General features: G+C 46.9%; 1 protein-coding gene across 1 annotated transcript in view; it reads right to left on the bottom strand.

Annotated features, from left to right (window-relative positions):
- LOC128330936 (integrin alpha-M-like) overlaps nucleotides 1-21514 on the bottom strand; it is a 48649-nt gene that overhangs the window by 24280 nt on the left and 2855 nt on the right. The window contains exons 3-12 of the mRNA XM_053264304.1: nucleotides 20221-20333; nucleotides 16578-16642; nucleotides 14321-14435; nucleotides 11941-12071; nucleotides 10509-10654; nucleotides 10122-10275; nucleotides 6809-6962; nucleotides 3203-3276; nucleotides 1587-1716; nucleotides 821-963 (exon numbers count right to left, since the gene is read on the bottom strand). Coding sequence (XP_053120279.1) covers nucleotides 821-963; nucleotides 1587-1716; nucleotides 3203-3276; nucleotides 6809-6962; nucleotides 10122-10275; nucleotides 10509-10654; nucleotides 11941-12071; nucleotides 14321-14435; nucleotides 16578-16642; nucleotides 20221-20333 — 1225 coding nt within the window. The remainder of the gene's footprint in view (nucleotides 1-820; nucleotides 964-1586; nucleotides 1717-3202; nucleotides 3277-6808; nucleotides 6963-10121; nucleotides 10276-10508; nucleotides 10655-11940; nucleotides 12072-14320; nucleotides 14436-16577; nucleotides 16643-20220; nucleotides 20334-21514) is intronic.

Below are 21514 nucleotides of genomic sequence, written 5' to 3'. Positions count from 1 at the left end.
GGCTGGCATGTACTCCAGGCACCCAACTGACCAAGAAGGGGGAGATCCTATTTATGGACCACTATCCTTGGTTAAAATGGTGGGTCCCTTGACAGGGAGGGGCAGGTGGAGGACGACAAGTAGCTAATAATTGCTCTCATTAATACCATCCATTGAGACTATTCTCACAACCGCAGGAAATCTGGCTAAGGGAGTCCAGCCAGCTTTCTTGCGGTCGTGGGATCCACACGGCTCCCGGCAGCTAGCCTGCTCAAGGTTCCCCCCTTAAAAGAGGTTAGCAGAGCGAGCGATCCACTAACCCTGTTTCACTGATCATGTGCCGCTGTGGTGTGGCTCTGTGCTGTGGTGACACACGAGCAGACTCCTGACCGGGAGGCTACAAGCAACCTCCCAGTACAGGGGACTCCCCAGAATGCCCCGTGCACTTGCACGGGGCATTCTGGGGGCTGGGCGGCCCCCAACCCCTGCAACCCCAACCGGCTCCATGATAGAGCCAGTCATCGTGTAGATGGCCGACCTGCCATTCAAGCCGTGCAAGCTGCTGTTCACATTTCCAATGCCTTCTTTCGGATTGTATCCTTGTGTTTTAGTCCTACAACGATGCATGTGCGTCACAAAGAAGTAGCTGTATTTTCCCATTGAAGGAGGACTGTGAAAGCTATTTAGGTTTTCAAAACAATCCTGCAAAGCCGAAGCATTTTACTGCTGAACGGCATGTAACCTGGAAAGCGCCTTACTCAAATTTAAATCGCCATAGCTTGAGAAAGTGCACCCACATCTATGGCAATACAAGCTGCAGCTCATCCCACAGCCCCTTTACCTTCTGTAACTTCAGCTCCGCTATCAGCTGCCATTGCTCTCTTTGCTCACGGAACAGGAAAACCTTCCCAGCATGCTGGTAACGAGGGGCTCCCACTACGTAGCTGCGTTGCCCATTCCTTTGAACCATCTGTGTGGAATAACCTTGGAGGGACAAAATGGCAAGCAGGCAGGTGAGAGGGGACAGTGGCAGCTGCCTCTGGCAAGGGTATCATCTAATTATGGCTTTATAAAGAGAACCCTCAATTGGCAGTGAGATGCAGCCACTTCTGGGGTCGGTGTGGGACAAGAGAAAACCGACCTGCACAATGCAACCCACCATGTGCCACAAACCAAGATTCAAGCTGGTTCAAACTGTCCTAAGGCCTTCTTTCCTCGCACACTAGGATTAGGGAAGTATTGGAATTTATGCTGCTGCTTTGTGGGGGGGAAAATGTCCTCTTTAGCCATTATCACAATTGTTATTGGAAGAGCTATTTTTGTGGGCCAACATGTTTAATAGCAGCAGGCTCCTGTTCACTTGCAGCCCCTTCTTCCCCCTCCCTTCGCAGAGAGGAGCCTGTAAACCTCCACACTAGATCACCAACTGGCCAGGGACCAGACTGGGCCCTGGGACTGTTTTTGGACTGCCATTCCCATAATCCCCAGCCACATTGGCCAATGCCCAGGGATTCTGGGAGTTGTAGGCCAACATCACAGGAGGGCCAAAGTTGAGCAGCCCTGCCCTAAACTATAGGAGAGAATAATAATTGGCTTCTGTCTCTTACCAAGATAAGCATCGTTCATATCCTTAGAGGAGGTGGACACGTTGATGAAGCTTGGCTCGCCGCTGCTCCCATACAGGAAGAGTCCTCCCGACCAGTCATAGACGCCCACTGCCCCCAACATGGAACCGTCCTACGCCATCACAGGCGGCAGCACCCAATCAGCAGCAGCAAAGGAGAGGGGATGTTAAGTGAAAGCGAAAATGACCCCCCGATACAGGAAGCACTCTCAAATGACCCCCAAATGACCCCCAAGCACTCTCAAATGACCCCCAGATACAGGAAGCACTCTCTGATTGCAGCACTGAGGCATTTTAGGAACTGTTTATTTGTCAGGGAGCCCATCTACAGCCTCGCAATGCACTGACCTCGTTGGAGAAAGCTCCTGGGCTGTCTGTTGCATTTGTTTATATTTCTTTCCCCATCCTATTTATGTATTACTACTACAACAAATATTTATGTACTGCTCTTCAACCAAAGTTCTCAAAGTGGTTTACATACATACATACATACATAAAAAGATGGTCCCCTGACCCCAAAGGGCTCACAGTCTACAAAGAAACTTAAGGCAGACACCGGCAACAGTCACTGGAGGGATGTTGTGCTGGGGTTGGAGAGGGCCAGAGCTTTCCCAGGAGCTTTCCCAGTCGGGCAGCTTTACTACAGCAGGAAGTGCCTAAAGTTAAGCTGTTTTGCGCACTGAACCAAAGTGCTATTTTTTAAGGATGCATATAATGTGCAGTAACAGCAAATCATCAGGAGCAAAGCTGAATAATGCCAGTGGCTGTGTGAACGGCAGCACCTTCTGTTGCTGTCCTTACATTGCTGTAAATGGTTCCCTGAGATGAACTCCACCCCACCCTTCATGCCACCGAAGTGTAGTGAAACGTCATTCAGTTACCATTTGGATGAGCTCCTGACTGGCATGAACCATCCCTGCACCAAATTAGCTATGGAGCAAGTCGCGTTACAATCTCTCCTCTGTATAAGAACCTCCAGGGCAGGGGTTCTTTTTCCTCCTAAGAATGCTCTCAGATCCTCAAGGATTATCCATGGACCCCACCCCATTTATGTAATATATGTTCATAAGGGGGGTGGGGGTAAAATTAGGTGAAGAGGAAGTACTCAGGATAGTTAATTCCACTCTGGTGTCTCTTGTCAACAGTGAAAGCAAAATCAAAATTCAAGAACAATAAAGAACATACCATAGTTGATTATAAATGAAGCTTTGGGGAACTACTTCTAATTATGTATTTAATTAATATTAAATATTAATTGAGTACCTAACCTTGCATATACTTCATAGACCCCAGTTTGAGAAAGCTTGTTCTAGGGGGACTTAACTCCATGACCTTCTAATCTTGGTCTTTAAATGCTAGAACTCCACATATCCCATTCACATGGCAGGAGTCCGTTCCGTCAGTGATGTGTCCAAGGCAACTGATTAAGCTCCACTGCTGGATGGAGTTTTGAACCTGGGGTGCTGTTTCATGTAAATCTAACCATTTCCCCCCACATCACTCTAGCCCTCTTCTTGTTCAAATCTAGCTTGTTTGGGGGGAGCCCAGAGATATCAGCCTACAGAAGAGGGAATCAGCCTGGCAGCTGGAGTGACTCACCGGGGTCAGCAAAGCACTAAATCCTTCCTGGGACATCTCCAGCTGGAAGGAGGTGCTGTTCTGGGATTGTGTACCTGTAGGGAAAGGAAGGACAGGAGCAGTTCCAGATGGGGCTTTTTGCTCGGAATGGAGGCTGTGCATTTGCAAATTGGCTGGATTGGCGCCAAAGTCTGTGCGAGATATTGGAGAGCACTTCACACATGATTTGGGTTTTTCATTGTGTGTTACAGCCTAGCCTGATTCATGTCTGGAGTTTTGGGAGAAAAAAACTACTTTTTGTGGGGGTTTTGTGGGGTTTTTTTTTTTGTTTTGTTTTGTTTTTGGCAAATTTGAACTCTCAGTAAAGCCTGCTGTCTGGGAAAGCACCCAGTGTTCATAGGTTTGCCAGGTTTGGAGACTCAGACCCCAAGGTACAGAAGGTAGAATCTGGGAACTATGCAGCCGTGTCTGGTAGGGTAAGTGGTAGAGCCAATGAGTTCATGGGGTGAGCAAAGGATGGCACCTGTCCAGACTGGAGAAGAGCCCAGCTGTGCCTGGTGCTTTAGGAAGCTTGATGAGCATGCAGGGGATGGCAGCAGAGCAGGGCTGTTTTAGGGCAGGGCAAGCAGAGTGACTGCCCGGGGCCTCCCGTTTTGGATGGGCTTTGTGCACTTGCTGCTGCCGCCACCACCATTAGAATGAGTTGGAAGGGAAGCTCGCCCTGCCTGATTGGCTCCAGAGCCTGCCAGGGCTCTCTAAGGACAGCCCTGTGGCAGAGTGAATGCTCCAAGAGGTCTCAGGCCAAGCAGGCAACAGCCTGCCCTCTTGATTCTCACCCCTCATTGAGAGATTTTTTTGTTCACAATCCCGGAGACCCTGAGGAGGTTGAAATGGTGACACTTTAGGCCAGGGTTTCTCAACGTGTGGGTCCCCAGATGTTATTGGACTTCAACTCCCATAATCCCCAGCCCCAGTGGCCTTTGGTTGGGAATTATGGGAGTTGAAGTCCAATTACATCTGGGGACCCACACGTTGAGAAACCCTGCTTAGGCGAAAGCCTGAGCCCTGGTTGATGGAAATGGGCTTTCTCTTCCAGATGGAGGTCCCGTGGTGGGGAGGGCAAGGAAGACTTGCCTAGAGACGAAAACACTTGGGCTGCGAATAAAGAGCAGAACAGGAGTTCAGTCCTGCTCTCTCTACGGGAGAAGATCGGAAGGAAAATGGGGCCGGGCTCTGATTTAGGGTGGTATATTCCCCCCCCCCCAATTAAGGAGCACAGCATTGCATCCATCCATCTGTCTGTCTGTCTGACAACTGCATCCCAATTTTGGGTCCCTACAAGGGTCTCAAGGCAGCTCACAGTCAGTTAAAAGCCACAAAATAGAATTATATATTAAACCAATCATCACAGAAATTCATCATAAAGGCAATACTACTAATAATGATTCTGATATGGTTCAGAGCAAAAATGCAATTACACAAGAGCGAAGAATACCAATCACCCAACACTGAATACCTGGTGGTGGAGCAACAACAACAACAACATTTGCACCAGCCATTGAAAAGCCAGGAGTGAAGGAGATAAACAGGCCTCACAGGGCAAGGAGTTCCGAAGGTGGGGTACCACAGCCGAAAAGGCTTTGTTATCCAGTGGCAGAGGAATAAAGAGCAGAGCTTCAGATGCTGACCATAGCAGGTGTGTGGCTTCATGTGGGAATCCATGGTTCCCCATACTCACAACAATCCTGTGAGGTAGGCTAGTCTAAGAGATCGCAAGTGGCCCAAGAATACCTTTGTGGTGGAGTGGGATGGAGCTTCTTCACAGGAGATGCATAAACTGAATCCCACCTCCTTCTCTCTGTCCAAGGGATGCAAAAATCTGGGAGTCCCTGATGTTTAAAAATTGGGCCTGGCAACTGACTCCGTGGCTTTAGAGTAAATGGCTATGATTTCCAGGTAGGGTTGAGCCCTGGAACTGTTCAATTATTAAGCCCAAGATCCTTTCTCTAAATGACATGCGCCCTCTTTGCAAGATGGCTCCTAGAAAATCTCACTGGTTCTGACATTATGCAAAAATGTTTGCTTCCCTATAGAAGTCTGAAATTCCGTACTGGGAGAAGAAATATCTCACCAGAGCTCTGCATTTTCTAAGGGCATGTCTGTTCTGGATTAATTGTCACAGCATCTTCCCAAAGCAAGGATGTGTGAAATCTGTCTCTTTACTTCTGCGGAATTTCCCACTCTTTACTGCCCCATGGTCTCAGATTTCCATGGAAACTCCACAGACTCCCTAGAATAAATTGGAGGAACTGTGGGCGTAAATTGGATGCAGATTCTGATGTTGCGCCACAGCTCTCAGGAACATACATTTGGGTGACTTATAGCACTTTTGGGAATGGGAAGGTCAGCAAAAATGGCCTCTGCCCCCATGTGCTCTACTGGTGCAGAAATGCTGCTGCTGTGGGCATGCTGTTTTTAGATGTGTCTCTGCAGCTTTAGCCAGGCAGAAATCAGATTAGAGAGAGAGAAGAGATGCCTCATCATGTCTCTGCTTCTTACCCCTCCCCGCAACCTTTGCCCACAGAACAATTCTGCATGAAAGGGCCCTCACAGCAACTCTAAAATTGAGACCCAGAACCTTGCTGTCTTCATGTGAATGCTCTCTTTCAGGGTTTCTTAGCCTTGGGCCCCCAGATGTTGTTGGACTACAACTCCCATCATCCCCAGACATGGCCTTTGTGGCTGAGGATGATGGGAGTTGTAGTCCAACAACATCTTGGGGGCCCAAGGTTAAGAAACCCTGCTCACTTTTACATCTTGGCCACATTCAGACACTGCATGAAACTAGAGTTACAGGTGGCCGGGGTTCATGTAACTGCGTGCCTGAATGCATGGAACTGCAGTTTGGACCAAACCTCAAACCGAAGTTTCAGTCACCAAACTCCAATTTGAACCCTCAGTTTGAAGTGAGGTTTGCTGTTTGGGTCTCTGGTTTGTGGCTGTCTCTATTATGTATGAATGCAGAACTGGGCACTTTCCAGATTGCACACTATCACAGTGTCACGACGTATCCCTTAAGTGTGCTTCTGTACTGCCTGGGTTGTGACACCGCAGTCCCTGCGCTGTAAGCAAGGTGCTGTTCACATTTCCAATTCCTTCTTTCAGATTTTATTGCTGCATTACAGCCCTATAATGTCGCATCAGTGTTGCAAAAAAAGAAAGAAATATTTGCCTGTAACGCCTTACAACAGATTTCAACTGTGGTTTGCATTCGGCCAGCATACAAAATGTCACAGTTTATACCACTTTTTGTGTTGTAAGGCTTACTATCTGGAAACCACCCTAGAGGCAGCCTTCCCTGAAACTGGAGTTGAGAGAAGGACGTTCCTCCCTCTCTCTGTCCTGATTGGCTGCTGTGGCTTGCAAACTGCAGAAAGAAGGCCAGCACTTATGCCTGAATTCAAACAGGTAAACACATGGGGGTCGGGGAGCGGAACTGGGGTTCTGTGTTATGTCTGAATGCGGCCAATGTTTCAGAGAATGGTATGCAAAAAGACAGAGTGGGTTGAGACCTAGATTTGGACCTCAGTCTGCTAAGCCAGCAAGACCACCTGCTGGATTTGGTACCTTCAATGCTGAAAATCTTATCCTTAAGTTGGTTCTGGAGGTCCTTGTTGAGGTCCGAAAAGTTGTCCACTCGGAAAACATAGTCTGAGCTGGGTGCAGAAGCAATAATGCTGAGCTCTTGCCGGGCATTCTCATTACTAAAAGCGTTTCCAACCTTTGCAGTGTGCCAGGGAGGGGCCCAAACAGAGAACAAAATATATTGTCAAAGGCAATGACACACAATCAATACATACCACATATTTTCCCACACTATGCATATTTGGCTGAGATGAAACTGCAATGACTGTTTTTGAAAAACGTAATATTTTAAAATTAAACAAGCATCTGGCCTAAGCTAGTGACTATCTCTCTGCATACTATGCCAATGAAGTCTCTTAAGTTGGCCTAGCCTCTTTCACTCCTTTTTTCTATACTGTCCCTACCATCAGTCAGTTCCACTGGATGATCCAAATGTTGAGATACAGCAAATAAATTTCAATTTCTTCACACTGTTCCACCCTCCGTTTGCCAAATGACCAGGAAAAACAGACAGGCTTGCTCTTATGCCTTTAACAGCAGCTTGAGCAGGTGGAGCTTTTCACAGCATGGAGATGTTTTCTTGATTCATAAACCACCATTGATCAAAAGATCCTCAAAATGGCTTACAATTGTAATAGTACATTGATAATTGAAAACACACATGTTCTTCCTGGAAGGTGGGGTGCAGCCTCCAGGGGCTCTTAGTCATTTGGCTGATGGCAGATGCCAGAGTGTTCTTCCCTGGAGATCTGCAGTCCCTGGGGCCTATCAGAAGCCCTATTCACACATTATGTTCAATGCACATATAATCTTTATGCAGCATATACATGTACACATCTGGATGCATGTACAGTTATTCATATATTATGTCGATTGCATGCATGTATAGTAGTGCAGTAACACTTCCCATTTGTATTCTGCATTTAAAGGGGCTTGTACCAAGGTTTTAAAATGAATGTTTGTACGCCAAAAACAAAAAAAATATGTCAGTGTGTACAGAGACCTGTACACATATAAAACATAATGTCTGAATAACACTTGAGTTATTTCTGACACAGAGAGAGGAAAAGCAAGATTCCTGCATCTGCTCTTTTTCTGGCTGAAGATGGAGCTAAGCTAATTTCCCCCTTGACATGATCGGACCCAGGGTTTAGCCTGAAGGCATGTGAGGCAGCAACCTTGATGCAGCTAAGCGAGTCTGGGCCTGGCCAATGCCTGAATGGGAGACCACCTGGAAACCCTTGTATGCCATTTGGGATATGTTGGAGGTGGAGTTCCAGTGCACTGACCTTTTGCACCAACTATCCTAATGACCACTAGGAGAACTGGGAGTAGATGTAGTTAGTGAGGGTCTCCTTACCTGTCCCTGCTTGCCTCTACTCTATTATTTATTTATTTATTTATTTATTAATTATTATTATTATTATTATTATTAATAATTCGATTTCTATACCGCCCTTCCAAAAATGGCTCAGGGCGGTTTACAAAGAGAGATAACAAACAAATAAGATGGCTCCCTGTCCCCAAAGGGCTCACATTCTAAAAAGAAACATAAGACACACACCAGCAACAGTCACTGGAAGTACTATGCTAGGGGTGGATAGGGTCAGTTACTCTCCCCCTGCTAAATAAAGAGAATCACCATGGTAAAAGGTGCCTCTTTGCCCAGTTAGCAGGGGTCTATGACCCCTGCCTTGACTCCTTAGGTACTTCCTGTAGTGAATCAGTCCTCTTCCTTTCTTCTTAGAAAGCAGATGGAAACATCTCTCTCTCCCCCCACCCCACCGCTGCATTCATTATGTTGCTGATAGATAGGATAGGTCTTTCTTATCTCAAATGTACTTCACAGGGGCGTAGCAAGGTTGGAGTGGGCCTGGAGACGAGATTTTAAAATGGGCCCCTCACTGCTGATTAACAAAGGAGACTTTCAGCCATGCAATGCGATCCTGTGTATGTTTCCTCATAAATCCTAACAAATTCAGTACAGTTTGCTTCCAGGTAAGTGTGTAGATAATTGCAGCCTCAGGCAGCAAATCTAACCACATTTAGCTGGAAGTACATTTCACTGAAACCTAAAGGACTTTGTAATTTTTTGTCACAAAATAGGACTTTTTCGATTTTTTTTTTTTAAATTTAAAGAATATTAAAAACCAACAATTTGCCCAATCCCCAGCATGTGGGGAGCACCGGTCATGGGTGCATGCATACATGCAGGGGCGTAACTATAATAGAGCAAGGGGAGACAGTTGTCTGGGGGCCCACTGCCCTGGGGGGGGGCTACCAGAGGCAAGTCACATGACTGACTCCCCCAGCTTCCTTCAGTTGCATTCATCCTCCAAAATTGATGTGAGTGTTAAGACCTGGAGCTACCAGAACAGCATGTCTTTCTCTAGTACCATTAAATGACTTGCATCGTCCACAATTTACAAAACCTTTTTAAAAATAATTTGGGATGATGTTCTATTGTGGCACACACACACACACACACACACACACACACACTTTACTATGCTTCATGAGCTGAACTTCAGTGAGCAGTGTGGGGGGTGGGGGACCAATTTTAAAATCTTGTCTCTGGGCCCACTCCAACCTTGCTACGCCCCTGCATACATGGCATGCCTGTGCCTGAGCCCGGCACACACAGGCATGTCAGATACTTCCAGTTACTTCCGGTAAAGGGGGCAATGGGGCAGGAGGGAGGTACACTGCCACCCCAATGGACTTTTTAAAAGATGGAGCACTGGCAGTGGGAAAGCGGAGGGAGGGATAAGTGCACCCTCCCCCACCCTTAAAGATGCACTCACACATACCCACCTTTGAACCACTCCTGCCTGGTTCTGTGCACATCCCTAATCCCAAAAGTACTTCAATAATAGACCTATTTAGTTTAGATTCTACAATGATCTCCATGTGTGTTACTTAAATAGCTGCAACAACTAAACTCTGCACTCTGTAACTGGAGTGGTAGCTCCCTTGGTGCTTTGCTAAATAATCACAAATCCCAACAGGATGGGGGGCTGAAGCTCAGTGGAAGAGCATCTGCTTTGCACACAGGAGGTCCCAGGCATCTCCCTGGCATCTTCAGGTAGGGCTAGGAGAACCACTGCTAGTCGGAGTAGACAATACTGAGCTGGAAGGACCAATGATCTGACTCAGTATAAGGCAGTTTCCTGTGTTCCTTAGATCAACGGTATAAGACCATGTAAGAAGGTTGCATACTCTATTCAGATCTCACAATTCTTTCTTTATGGCTCAACTTGTCATGCCTTGAGGATTCATTTGCTAATTTCCTCACCCCAATGGCAAAGCGGATGATTCCAGCATTCTCCACCTCTGGCATCACATCACTGTACTGCAGGCGATCTCCCGTTTTCTCCCCATCTGTTATCACAATGAGAATCTTAGAGGCTCCATTGCGGGATCCTCTTTGTTGGATAAAGAGACCACGTCTGGAAAAAGTGCGAGGGAGAAATGTGCAGATGACTTCATCTTAGTTGCCTATTTTTCCTTAAACGAAAAACCTTTTATGTTTTAGACTTTCCTTGCAAAGAAGAAGCTCCAATTCTGTGATATCCACTCCCACTGGCCACTTGAGATTAACAAAAGACGGTAGGAAACACAACAAAATAGCTGACATGCTTGCATCTCAGGTTGAATCATTTGAATGAAAGGAAACACTTACACCACTTTTTGGATAGATGTAGCCGTGTAAGTAAATCCTCCCAGCTGCACCACATCTTCGATAAGAGTATTGGAATTTGGAGTGTTCTTGTACTGAATGAAGTCAAAGTGCTCTCTATAACTGGTTCCATATTGGACCAAGGCAAACTAAAATTGAGAGAGTTGGATGCAGAAAAATGGAAAGGCTGAGAAAAGATTTGTAAACATGGCTGAGATCAAGAATATACAGGGCAAAACCTCTTGGCTTGTTTGAGGAACTATTAAAAAGCTCTAGCCAAAGCTGGGTAATTGTCCCCACACACAGGAACTTACCTGGCTGGATGTTTGGACCTTCAGAGGAGGCCCTGCTACAAGCCACACTTCCATCTGAGGTACAGTTCATGAATATTTCATGAGGAATGCTAAAGGGCTCTAGTGCACGAACACCCCTTATTCAGGTAAGATAACAGAGTGTGAGTCCTGATGGTGTTAACAATATCTTGAACTAGCCAACCCGCACAGAGCATCTGTGCTCTCTTTGGGGCTGGCTGTATCCCCCTCCCTTCTGCCTCACACTCTTGCCCCTCTTGCCCCTATTCCCCTCCCTCCCTCGCCACTCTCTCACCCCCCCTCACAACTCTCTCTTGCCCCCTCCCCTCCCACCCTCTCTTGCCCTCCTTCCACCTCCCAGCCCTCTCTCTCACCCTCCTGCCCCGTCTCTCCTGCCCCCCCTGCTCCTCTCTCCTGCCCTCCCCCCTCCCCCTGCCCCACTCTCTCTTGCCCTCCCTCCCCTCCCCCCTGGTCCTCCCCCCACTCTCTTGCCCTCCCCTCCCCCACTCTCTCTTGCCCTCCCCTCCCCCCTCCTTTTTGCCCACCCCCACCCCACTCTCTCTTGCCTTCCCCCCTGCCCCACTCTCTTTCCCTCCCCCTCCTCCTGAATTTCATTTTACAGTATTTACCGGGCGGCGGCTGCCACCACCTCCACTCCTCCACCCAGGCAACAAACACGGAAGTCCTGCTGCCCGGTTCCCTCTCACCCCAGCCTCCCTCGGGCGTCTGGCCTTGGCGGCCGGTTCCACTGCCACCTAGCCATGAGCCGCCTCTGCGGCTGGGCCCAGCGTCTCCGCAGCCTGGCCTGCCACCAGGCCAAGTGCCGCCTTTGCCTTTGCCTTCGCCCAGGCCCGCTGCCTCGCCTCTGTGGCTGGGCCGGGCCGGGCCTGCGGCCACCATCGCCACCCGCAGCCTGGCCCGCCGCTGGTCAAATTCTTCTGGGTGCGCTGCGCCAGCCAATCAGGTGCCTACACAGCCCAACCAATCAGCTGGGCTGTCGGGACGCATTTTCCCTGGCACACCCAGGAGAATTATATATATAGATGATGCAACCAAGACTTTGACCTAAGATGCTATCACCCCATCTCACCTGCCACTCCCTAATGCCACCATCCCAATGTTACCTGAATTTTTGTATTGTGGAAACTCTCCATGATTTTGGAAATAAATGTCTTCATCTGAATGAATTGAGGAGGTAGAATACTTCCGGAGCCATCTATCAGAAAAACTATGTCGGCGGTTTGATCGGCACATACTAGGGAATGAAACATCAATTTCAGGATGAAACCCCAGTTTTAAAAACCAGAAAAGAGCAAGGAAAGCAAAGTCAAGTTCACCCAATACTCATGCCACATATGATTCTACCTAAGCCATTTGGTTGGCCTCTGAGGCCCTGCTTGTGGCCCCATCCTGGCTGACCATTTGGTTGGTGGGTACTAGATGTAGGGTAGGCTAGGGTTGGGTAGGGTTGTCAGCCCAACAGGAATGACCTGCAACCTTCAGGAATTGGCATAAAACTCCAGGTGACTATTGAAAGCAATCCCAGAGATCTTAACAGTATGATGTTGGGGGGAAATAAGGGCCCATTCACATAATCAAGAACAGGGTATGAGAAGCCTCCTACCCTAGTTTGGGAGCTGCACACACTCCTAATATTTGATCATCTGTCAGTTAAATACAAGGTAGGAGGTGCAGTCCGTAATTGTCTGCTAAGGAGCAGCTAGGTCGGAGGGGCGAATGAATAGTCTGCATGCCTAGGATTAACATGGCAGGGGTGACAAGACAAAACAATGCATCTGGCATGGGAAAAGGTGATTGGGAATGAGCCACATCTGCAGCTCATTTACTGCTGCCCCCTGCTCCACCCATATCAGTTGCTATTAAAGCAGAGAAAAGAGGAATCTGGAGAGGCAGGGATGGATAATGCCTCTCCCCACCAAGAGCCTCATCACATTATCTGTTAGCCTTTTGTTGTTTGTTTCATGTTGTTGTTATGCTGGGAAACAATTTAAAACAGAAGTGCAGAAGATGGTCCTGAAACCTGATCTGAGAGTTATTCGCACATGGCTTCATGCTGCGGGGTAAATGTTGAGCAAAGCCACTTCGAAACACACTCACAGTGTTGAGGGAAGCAGCCCCTCCTCTCTGCTCTTGGGTTTCGTTTTGATGCAAGTTCACATGGCATGCCTCCATGTTTTCCTTCTAGCCAATGGGAGTGGGGGAGAGCTTTCTAAAGAGCCATATCTGCATTTCTAAAGAGAGTATCCCTCTTATGCTAATGATTCTACGTCAGTGCCTCTCCCTATTTGCTCTGGCGTTTTCAGAAAAAGTAGCTTAAAACCAGCATTTTAAAAACCCGGAAATACACCGAGATAAGCTAGAATTCGCAAGACAAAGCCCGATTTGTGTGTGGAGTGGGTCCAAGGATCTCGAAGGGACTTCGGGATAAGTTTGGCTGGTGTGTGAACGCACACACTCTCTTCCGAAGGAGATTTGGGTACCAGCCCTGTCTGTAAAGCCTCATGGTATTGTACATAATCCTCTTCAGATGTTATGAGCACCCTGGGCACTCACGGTTAAAGCAGACAAATGTGGGGAGGAAGTCCCCCTGCCCACAGATCCATAGATTTGTAGTGATCATGGTTATGTCAGTGCCCCCTTCAGACAAATAGTGCTGCACCTGTGACTGTAGGCATGAGGAGATGATTGACAGTGGAGCAACAGGACTTCCTCCCTGATTTTTCCCACTGTAACTGTGAACACCTGGGGTGCTCATAATGTCTGAAGAGGGCTCGTGTCTTTCAGATAACCATTTGGGAAGATGGTCTCAATTGCTATAAAACATATTTTGTGTATCTTTCTTAAAATTTAGGACCTATATAAGTGAGGAACAAAGTTGGGGAAAGACAGAGCTCTCAAAAAGCAGCATTTAGATGTCTTTTTTTAAAAGTAATGTGGGAAGGAAAAAAGGTTCATGTAGTGAGAATGATGCATCATAAAACCATCAATGTTCTCAGTCTGAAGAACAAGGAACCAAGTTTGTGGAGCATCTCAAAATTTTTGTTTTTGAGCCACATGGCAGAAAGATTTCTGGTGCACCATCAACTTAGGCTGCCACCCTATGCCCCTGTCTGTAACAGCTGTGAGACAAGCAACTCAAAAGGTCAAGCTTCCCCCTTGGCTGAACTTCCCGTGCTTGGAAAAAGCATCTTCAGCAGAATTTCTTCCTTTTTCATGGTTATTAGAAGCAGAGAAATACTGCTAAAAAATAGGTGGACACATTCATTCATATACAATGCTAAGGAAAACTGACCCTTTCCAACAAGAACACAGAGAATAAAACTTTGGTTTCCTGCTCCCCCTCTCTGTCTTTTCCCTCCGTCTCTGCAAAATTCAGCCAATACATTCCTCAAGCACTATGCCTCTTCCCCCAGTCTTCCCACCCCATTGCTGACCTCTGGTGTTTGCTATGTGCTTCATTTCTTCCTTTTATCTTGGCCTCACCTGGCAGAGACTCAGGAAAGTGTTGAATTTCCTTCAGGTTTTGGTCCAAGAGAAAGCAGTAGCCCTTCATGTACATGTTTCCCCCACAGGTCTGGTGGACTGTGGGACCACACACCTGTGGAACCAAGGGCGGGGGGAGGTTAGCAGTCATCACGTGCAGGGAGTGATTAGGAGCAGTTAATTTAAACCGATTAAGAAATCATGACCCCTTGACCTGAAAATTTGTGCACTGGTCCCCGTTTCTGTGAGGGGAAGGCCACCAATTATTCACACCGCTGGGATAAAAAAACACTCTGTACTTGTTCAGATACATTCTCTTCTCTGCAAATTCCTAAAGGCAGGCATTTTGAAGAGAGATGATCTGCCCACAGATCTCCATGGTGCCCAAATCAGGGGCATAACTATAATAGGGCAAGGGGAGACAGTTGTCTGGGGGCACACTGTCTTGGGGGGGGCCCCAGAGGCAAGTCACATGACTGACTCCCCCAGCTGCACGCCCCCCGCCCCAGGCTTCCTTCAGTTGTATTCATCCTCCGAAATTGATGTGAATGTCAGCCTCATTTAAGATTTCTTAAGAAATCTTGTCTCTGGGCCCACTCCAACCTTGCTACGCCCCTGGCCCAAATAACATCCAAGCTAGAGTAATGTAATGTATCATACACAGGGTTTGAAATGCATCCTAAAACTAAACTAGTAGAATGTTTGTAAACCACCATGAGACATCTGTATGAGGTCGTATATAAATGTAATAAATAAATAAATAAATATGATAGCCAGATTATTTACTAACCGGGGCTGACCATCATGAACATATGACACCAGTATTAGAAGACTTTCACAGGGTGCTGCTTTGTTTCCGTGCTCAATTAAAAGACTTCATTTTGACCTTGAAAGCCCTAAATGGCCTATTGCCAGCATACCTAAAGGACAGCCTTCTCTCACATGGAATTGCCTGCCAACTCAGACCTTTTGAAAAGATCCTTCTCTTGATGGTCCTGCCTTTGAAAGTTAGATGGGGAGGCTACCAGAGCAAGGCCTTCCTTGTTGTGGCACCCAAATTATGGACATGTTTGCCTGGTGCAGTCTTTTAGGCAGACCTTGTTCTGTTCTACTCATGCTTTTAATTATATATAAAGTTTAACTAGTGTGTTTTTTGGATTTTTTAGCCTGCTGGTTCTTTAAAAGATTTTTAAAAATGCATTTTAGTATTTTATGCTTTTGAGCTGCCTTGAGGCCTTTTTTTAAAACCAAAAGGTGCCATATAAAAGTTTTAATAAATTAATGAACAAAGGTACTGATGTTGAGGCCTGGTTGAAATCAAGCTCTAACACCTGTTCTTCAAAGCAGGGTGGGGGAATTGGAGATACAATCCTCGTGAGACAGGAAGAAACAGCAAGTTATGGAGGGAAAGGGTCAGATAGGAAAGAAGGCCATGCACCATGAAACAGGCAGGACCCACAAAGGAAATACCAGCCCCAATTGTGTTTTTGTAGTGTGCTTGTTCATTCCCTTGCAATAGTGTCTCTATAGCTAACACTTTAACACTCTGTTGCCACCTTCCTTCCTGCAAGTTATTAGGTTGCCATGACTAGGAGGCCTCACCTGCTTATTTCCTTGGTGTTTTGTTTCGTTTTTTTGAAAGAAAGGTTGGACAAGCACCAGCCAGTGTCAGAGCTGGAATAACTGACTTATAGTGTTCCTCGGCTCTATATGATTCCATGGCATACAGGGAAACCTCGTTATCCACAGATTCATTATCCATGGATTTGCGTATCCGCAGTCAGGAAAAAGACACCCGACCTTGGCATATGCAGGGGGTGGGGAACCAAACATGCCGACCTTGTGTACCTGTGGGTCAGGGGTAGCCGGAAATGACTGTGGAGGTCATTTCCGGCCATTTTGTTTCTTGGAGCCACAAAATGGCTCCTTTCAAACCTGGTGATTTTGGGCCAATTGTTGGCTGATTTGGGGGCATTCCGGGGCACAGCGCAACTCAGGAGCAGCAGCAAAGCATGGTAAGGAGCTCCCCCTGCCCCCCCCCCATCTGGCCAATTTTCAGCCATTTTTGAGCAATTTTTGACTGACCAGGAACCTAAGCCCCGCAATTCCATTGACTTTAATGCCTCGATATTCATGGTTTCCATACCTGTGGCTGCAGCTGAGAACAGAACACCCGTGAATATCAAGGTCCTCCTGTATCTGTAATGATGTCTGTGCAAAACTGAGATACTGAGAAGTACTAGTGAGAATTGCTTACCAGCATCTCAGAGCCACGGACAGAGACAGACAAGCCAAGAGACATATTTACTGCATCATTGGGTCCTGAAAGGAGGAGAAATATACACTTAGGCTACCACCACTTGAATACACAATTTGTAGAGAACTTTAGATCCTGCAAAGGGCTTCACATACATTAGGCTTGTTCACACAATTGTTTGAATCTAGGGTTATTGTGGGTTACCAACATTAGTGTGATTGTGTGAACCCGTGCCAAGGTGGGATTCTCAGGTCATGAACAAGTCTATTATTTCAGTAATCCTTATGCATGATTTGTGCTCATCTTATATTCAGTTAACCTTTACATAAAACTGGAATAGACTGCCATTTTATGACCATCTGATCCTATTGGCTGACATCCTGACTAATGAAGTACATGTGTTAGTAGGATCTGTGGGGACACAGCGGGAGTCCCAGCTCAATTCCTCTAGTTCTCTTGTACTCATGCTTTGGTTCAAGAGCACTGCTGAATACTATCTTTCAACCTTTCATGTTTTGTTAATCAGAATTTTGTCCCATTGGGGAACCTGGAGTGTGGTGGTGGGGGTGGGGGTGGGGGTGGTTGGAGTCTGAATGAAAAGGGATGGGAAGGAGAAAAATGGAGTTGTTTCTGAATAAAGCTTAGTTAAACAAACATAAGATTACTTTAAGTTTATGAGAGAAGTAGCTATATAAAAAGCGTAAATACTTTTGAGTGCTGCTCAGGCTCTGGAAGTAAAACTTTACTTTCCCCCACCTATAAGCACACATATCTGCTGCAGTAAATGAGAATGAAATTTTATGCATCTTATGAGGTGGACTGTAGTCTACAAAAGCATGTGCTACAACACACTTGTTTGACTTTTAGGGGTCATAAGACTCTTTGTTGGCTTTGCTGCCACATAATTAACATGACCATCCTTCTGGAACTACCTTTGAATACTTCTGTTAGTTTTTAGTATCTTCTCACCAGGAGTCAAAAAAAGCATTATCTTTCCAATAATGACCCCCCGCCCCCAATAACTTAAATCTGTCATGCCCTCCATCTCAGATAGCAAGGAGGAAGGGGAAGCTGACAGCCTTTCAGCCGATGCAGGGGTGCCTGAGGGTCAGAGCCCGGCTGTCAGTTCCCAAGAGATGGCTGAGGAAGGTCCGGCTGATGTTTCAGAGCAGGCACAGTAGTCTGAGGCAGCAGAGACAGCAACGGACAGACTAGAAGATGAGCTATGCAGGCAACCCCCACTGACTCCACAGCAAAGGAACTCTTCACAAGGCGAAAAGCACAGCTAGAAACTATCAGGAGGAGTAAATGCCTCTTGCAGAGGGCTGATAAGCCTTGAATCCCTGCCAGCCAAGAGTTATCAGCTTGGACTATAAAGCACGTCAACAGCTTTCTGATAGCCACTGGAAGACAACATTTGTCAACCCTTGTGTCGACAGCTTTCAGCCCAAGCCTGATATAGAGAACTATTCTGAGCCGTGTTTAGTTTCTGCAGCCCAGTTTGTATTGTGAACTATCTTCCTGGACCTTCCCTTCTGGGTGGCCAGATTGCTGACAAAATCAGGTCAATATTATTTTCCCCATATTAGGAGGGGAGGTGGTTGAGAGTCAAAGTTGCTATGGTGGGAGAACCAATGCCTTGGAATTAGGTCAAAACTAAATTCCTATGAAGTCGTGGTGCTGGGATTTAATTCCTTTGAGGAGAGGTGCATAGAAAAAGTGTGGATGGTGTGGAGAGAGTGGATAGAAAGAAGTTTATCTTTTTCTGTCATAATAGTTGACCTCAGAGTTGTCCAACAAAACTGATTGGCAGATTCAGGACAGACAAAATAAAGCATTTATTCAGGCAATGCATAACTGATGCATTCCTTTTGCTGCAACAGAATGTGGTGATGGCCATTAATTTTTGGTTTTAAGAGGAGATTAGGAACATAGAACATAGGAAGCTGCCATATACTGAGTCAGACCATAGGTCCATCTCGCTCAGTATTGTCTACACAGACTGGCAGCGGCTTCTCCAAGGTTGCAGGCAGGAATCTCTCTCAGCCCTATCTTGAAGAAGCCAGAGAGGGAACTTGGAACCTAGATGCTCTTCCCAGAGTGGCTCCATCCCCTAAGGGGAATATCTTACAACGCTCACACTTCTAGTCTCCCTTTCGTTTGCAACCAGGGCAGATCCTGCTTAGCTTAAGGGGACAAGTCATGCTTGCTACCAGAAGACCAGCTCTCTTCCCAAACCTCATTGACTATTAATCCTCGTGGCCAGGGTCAGAGGGAAACTAGTGGCGGTCCGGGTTCAGCCGACCGCCATAACCATAGCCCCCAACCCGTGTCCGACGTAAGTGTCTGACATCAGACTCTGTGCGTGTGGTTAAGCCGTGCTCCCTGCGTCTGACATGAGATGCGTCTGACATGAGATGTGTGTAGCTTAGCTCTCAAACGGGGCTGCCTGGCCTCATTTGTGAGCTAAGTCCAGCCAGTGCCTCGTTTGCAGTGCGGTTGGAGCGGCTCTCACTGCCAGAGTCGCTCCCAGCCATGCTGCAAACACGGTGCTGGTTTCGCTTGCAAACGGAGCTGTGCGGCCCTGTTTACAAGCAAAATCCAGCCAGCACCACCTTTGCAGCATGGCTGGGAATGACTCTTCCTGCCTTTAAAAGGCAGGTAGAGCTGCTCTGGCTGCATTACGAACTCGATGCTGGCCAGATTTTGCTCATAAACAGGGCTATGTGGCCCTGTTTGCGAGCGAAATAACAACCCTGCATCTGACGTCAGATGCGGGAGCATGGCTGGGGTGCAAAGCATGGTCCCTGAGGGGCAGTGGCCTGGGATCTTTGAACCCATTCACACAATGGTGTCTCTGCCCCTGCTGGTGGCTACATGGAACCTCCATGTTCAGAGGCAGTATAACTGCAGACCAGTTGCTGGTACAGGAGCAGAACGGAGGGCAAAGGCCTTCAGACCCTGCTTCTGTGTTTCCTGGATGCAGTTGGCTGGCTGCTGCGAGAAACAGAATGCTAGATTGGATGGGCCTTTGGTCTGATCTATTGAGACTTATCTTTTTATGCGCTGATGGTTTGGCACTCCATCCCACCCACTCATGTTGAACTTTAAATGGTTTTCCACTGCTTTGCAGGAATTTGCATGGGTTGCCACCATCTTGTCTAGTTTGCCCTGACAGGAAATGACTCATCTAAAGCCACCTAATGAGTTTGTGGCTAAGGAGAGATTTTTAACCAGGACTTCTGTGCTTACCTTACATTATTCCACTCCAGCTCTCTGAGGATAGAACTCAGACTGCCTTCCATTCAAGCTTTAACTCACAAGAAATGACTACCTTTCTGCCACAACTGGGGATTGAACCTACAACCCAGGAGTGCTGATTCCTAATCCCCTGCACCTGGCTCTAAAAGCATTCTAACTTGGCAATGAAGTCGTATATTGATTTCTGTGAGATTCTCCGTTCACTTGCATTCTGTTGCCTGAGCCAGTTTCTGTCCTTGTGCAGGGCAGTTTGCAGAATCTCAGCACACATGATGCAGCCCTGGGAAGGTGCTCCAGCAGTGCAGCAGAAGACGGGGTTCCCAACTCCTTCCCTTAGTGGTAACGCCGCAGGCAAGCAGAATCCACCCAGCCAAGCACTTACTTTGCAAATTGACTTCTTGACATCTTCCCGATTTGCCTGGTAACTGCTGGCATGAATAGAGTTTGCCCGTTTCATTCACATCCCCCCTCTGGAGAGGGGCACCAACCAGCACCCTGAAAGTGGGGGAACGTATTGTTATAACTTGCCAGTTGCCGGTTAATTGTCCGTAATGGGTTGCTGATGTTTCCTCGGCGGGAACGAATGGTTGGGGGAATATTTATTTATTATTTGCACTTATATTCCAACCTTTGTGCTAGGACCCCATGATAGCAAACAACAAATTAAAACGAAGCTAATAAAACAGTCACAAGGTTTCAATTAAAAGCACTCAAAATAAATAAACACAGCTACAACCAACTAAAAGGAAATCAAAGGGTTACTCAACTCTATAGTGCTTTCACTATACATACTTAAGCTTTTACTAATGTTCCTTGAAATGTTGTTAGAATTTTCAGGAAATCAGAAGATAAAATGGTGGTAGAAAAACAAAATGGCTCCCACAGCCGCTTTCTGCAGTTCTAGAACCAAAGGCCTGAATAAAAACAGCAGTCTTCAGATTCCTCTGGAAGACTGAGAGTGAGGATCTCATCTGAGAGCAAGTTGAACAGCCTCAGGGGCGTAACTATAATAGGGCAAGGGGAGACAGTTGTCTGTTGAGGGGGGCAGAGGCAAGTCACATGACTGACTCCCCCAGCTGCTTACCCGCCCGGGCTTCTTCCAGTTGTATTCTTCCTCCGAAACTGATGTGAGTGTTAAGAGCTGGAGCTACCAGAACAGCATGTCTTTCTCTAGTACCATTAAATGACTTGCATCGTTCACAATTTACAGAGCCTTTTTAAAAATAATGTAGGATGATGTTCTATTGTGGCACAGAGGTGTGTGTGTATGCTTTTTGTTACCACTATTCAGCGTCATTTAAGATTTCTTTACTTCATGAGCTGAGCTGAGCTGAGCTTGGGGGGGGGGGGGGGGGCATTTCAAAATCTTGTCTCTGATCCCACTCCAATCTTGCTACGCCCCTGAACAGCCTGTTTAGCAAAACACCAAGGAAGCTTCCACTCCAGTTACCGAGTGCACAGTTTAGTTGTTGCAGCTATTTAAGTTACACACATGGAGATTACTGTAGAGTCTAAACTAAATAGGTTTATTAGTGAAGTACATTTAGGATTAGGGATGTGCACAGAACTGGGCAGGGGTGGTTTGAAGGCGTGTGTGTGTGTGTGTGTGTGTGTGTGTGTGTGTGTGTGCATCTTTAAAGGTGGGGAAGGGTGCACTTACCCCTCCCTCTACTTCC

This window comes from Hemicordylus capensis, chromosome 6 (genome assembly GCF_027244095.1).
Source record: "Hemicordylus capensis ecotype Gifberg chromosome 6, rHemCap1.1.pri, whole genome shotgun sequence".
Lineage (NCBI taxonomy): Eukaryota > Metazoa > Chordata > Lepidosauria > Squamata > Cordylidae > Hemicordylus > Hemicordylus capensis.
The sequence above is the reverse complement of the archived record's forward strand: the minus strand, read 5'-3'. Positions and strand labels throughout refer to the sequence as shown.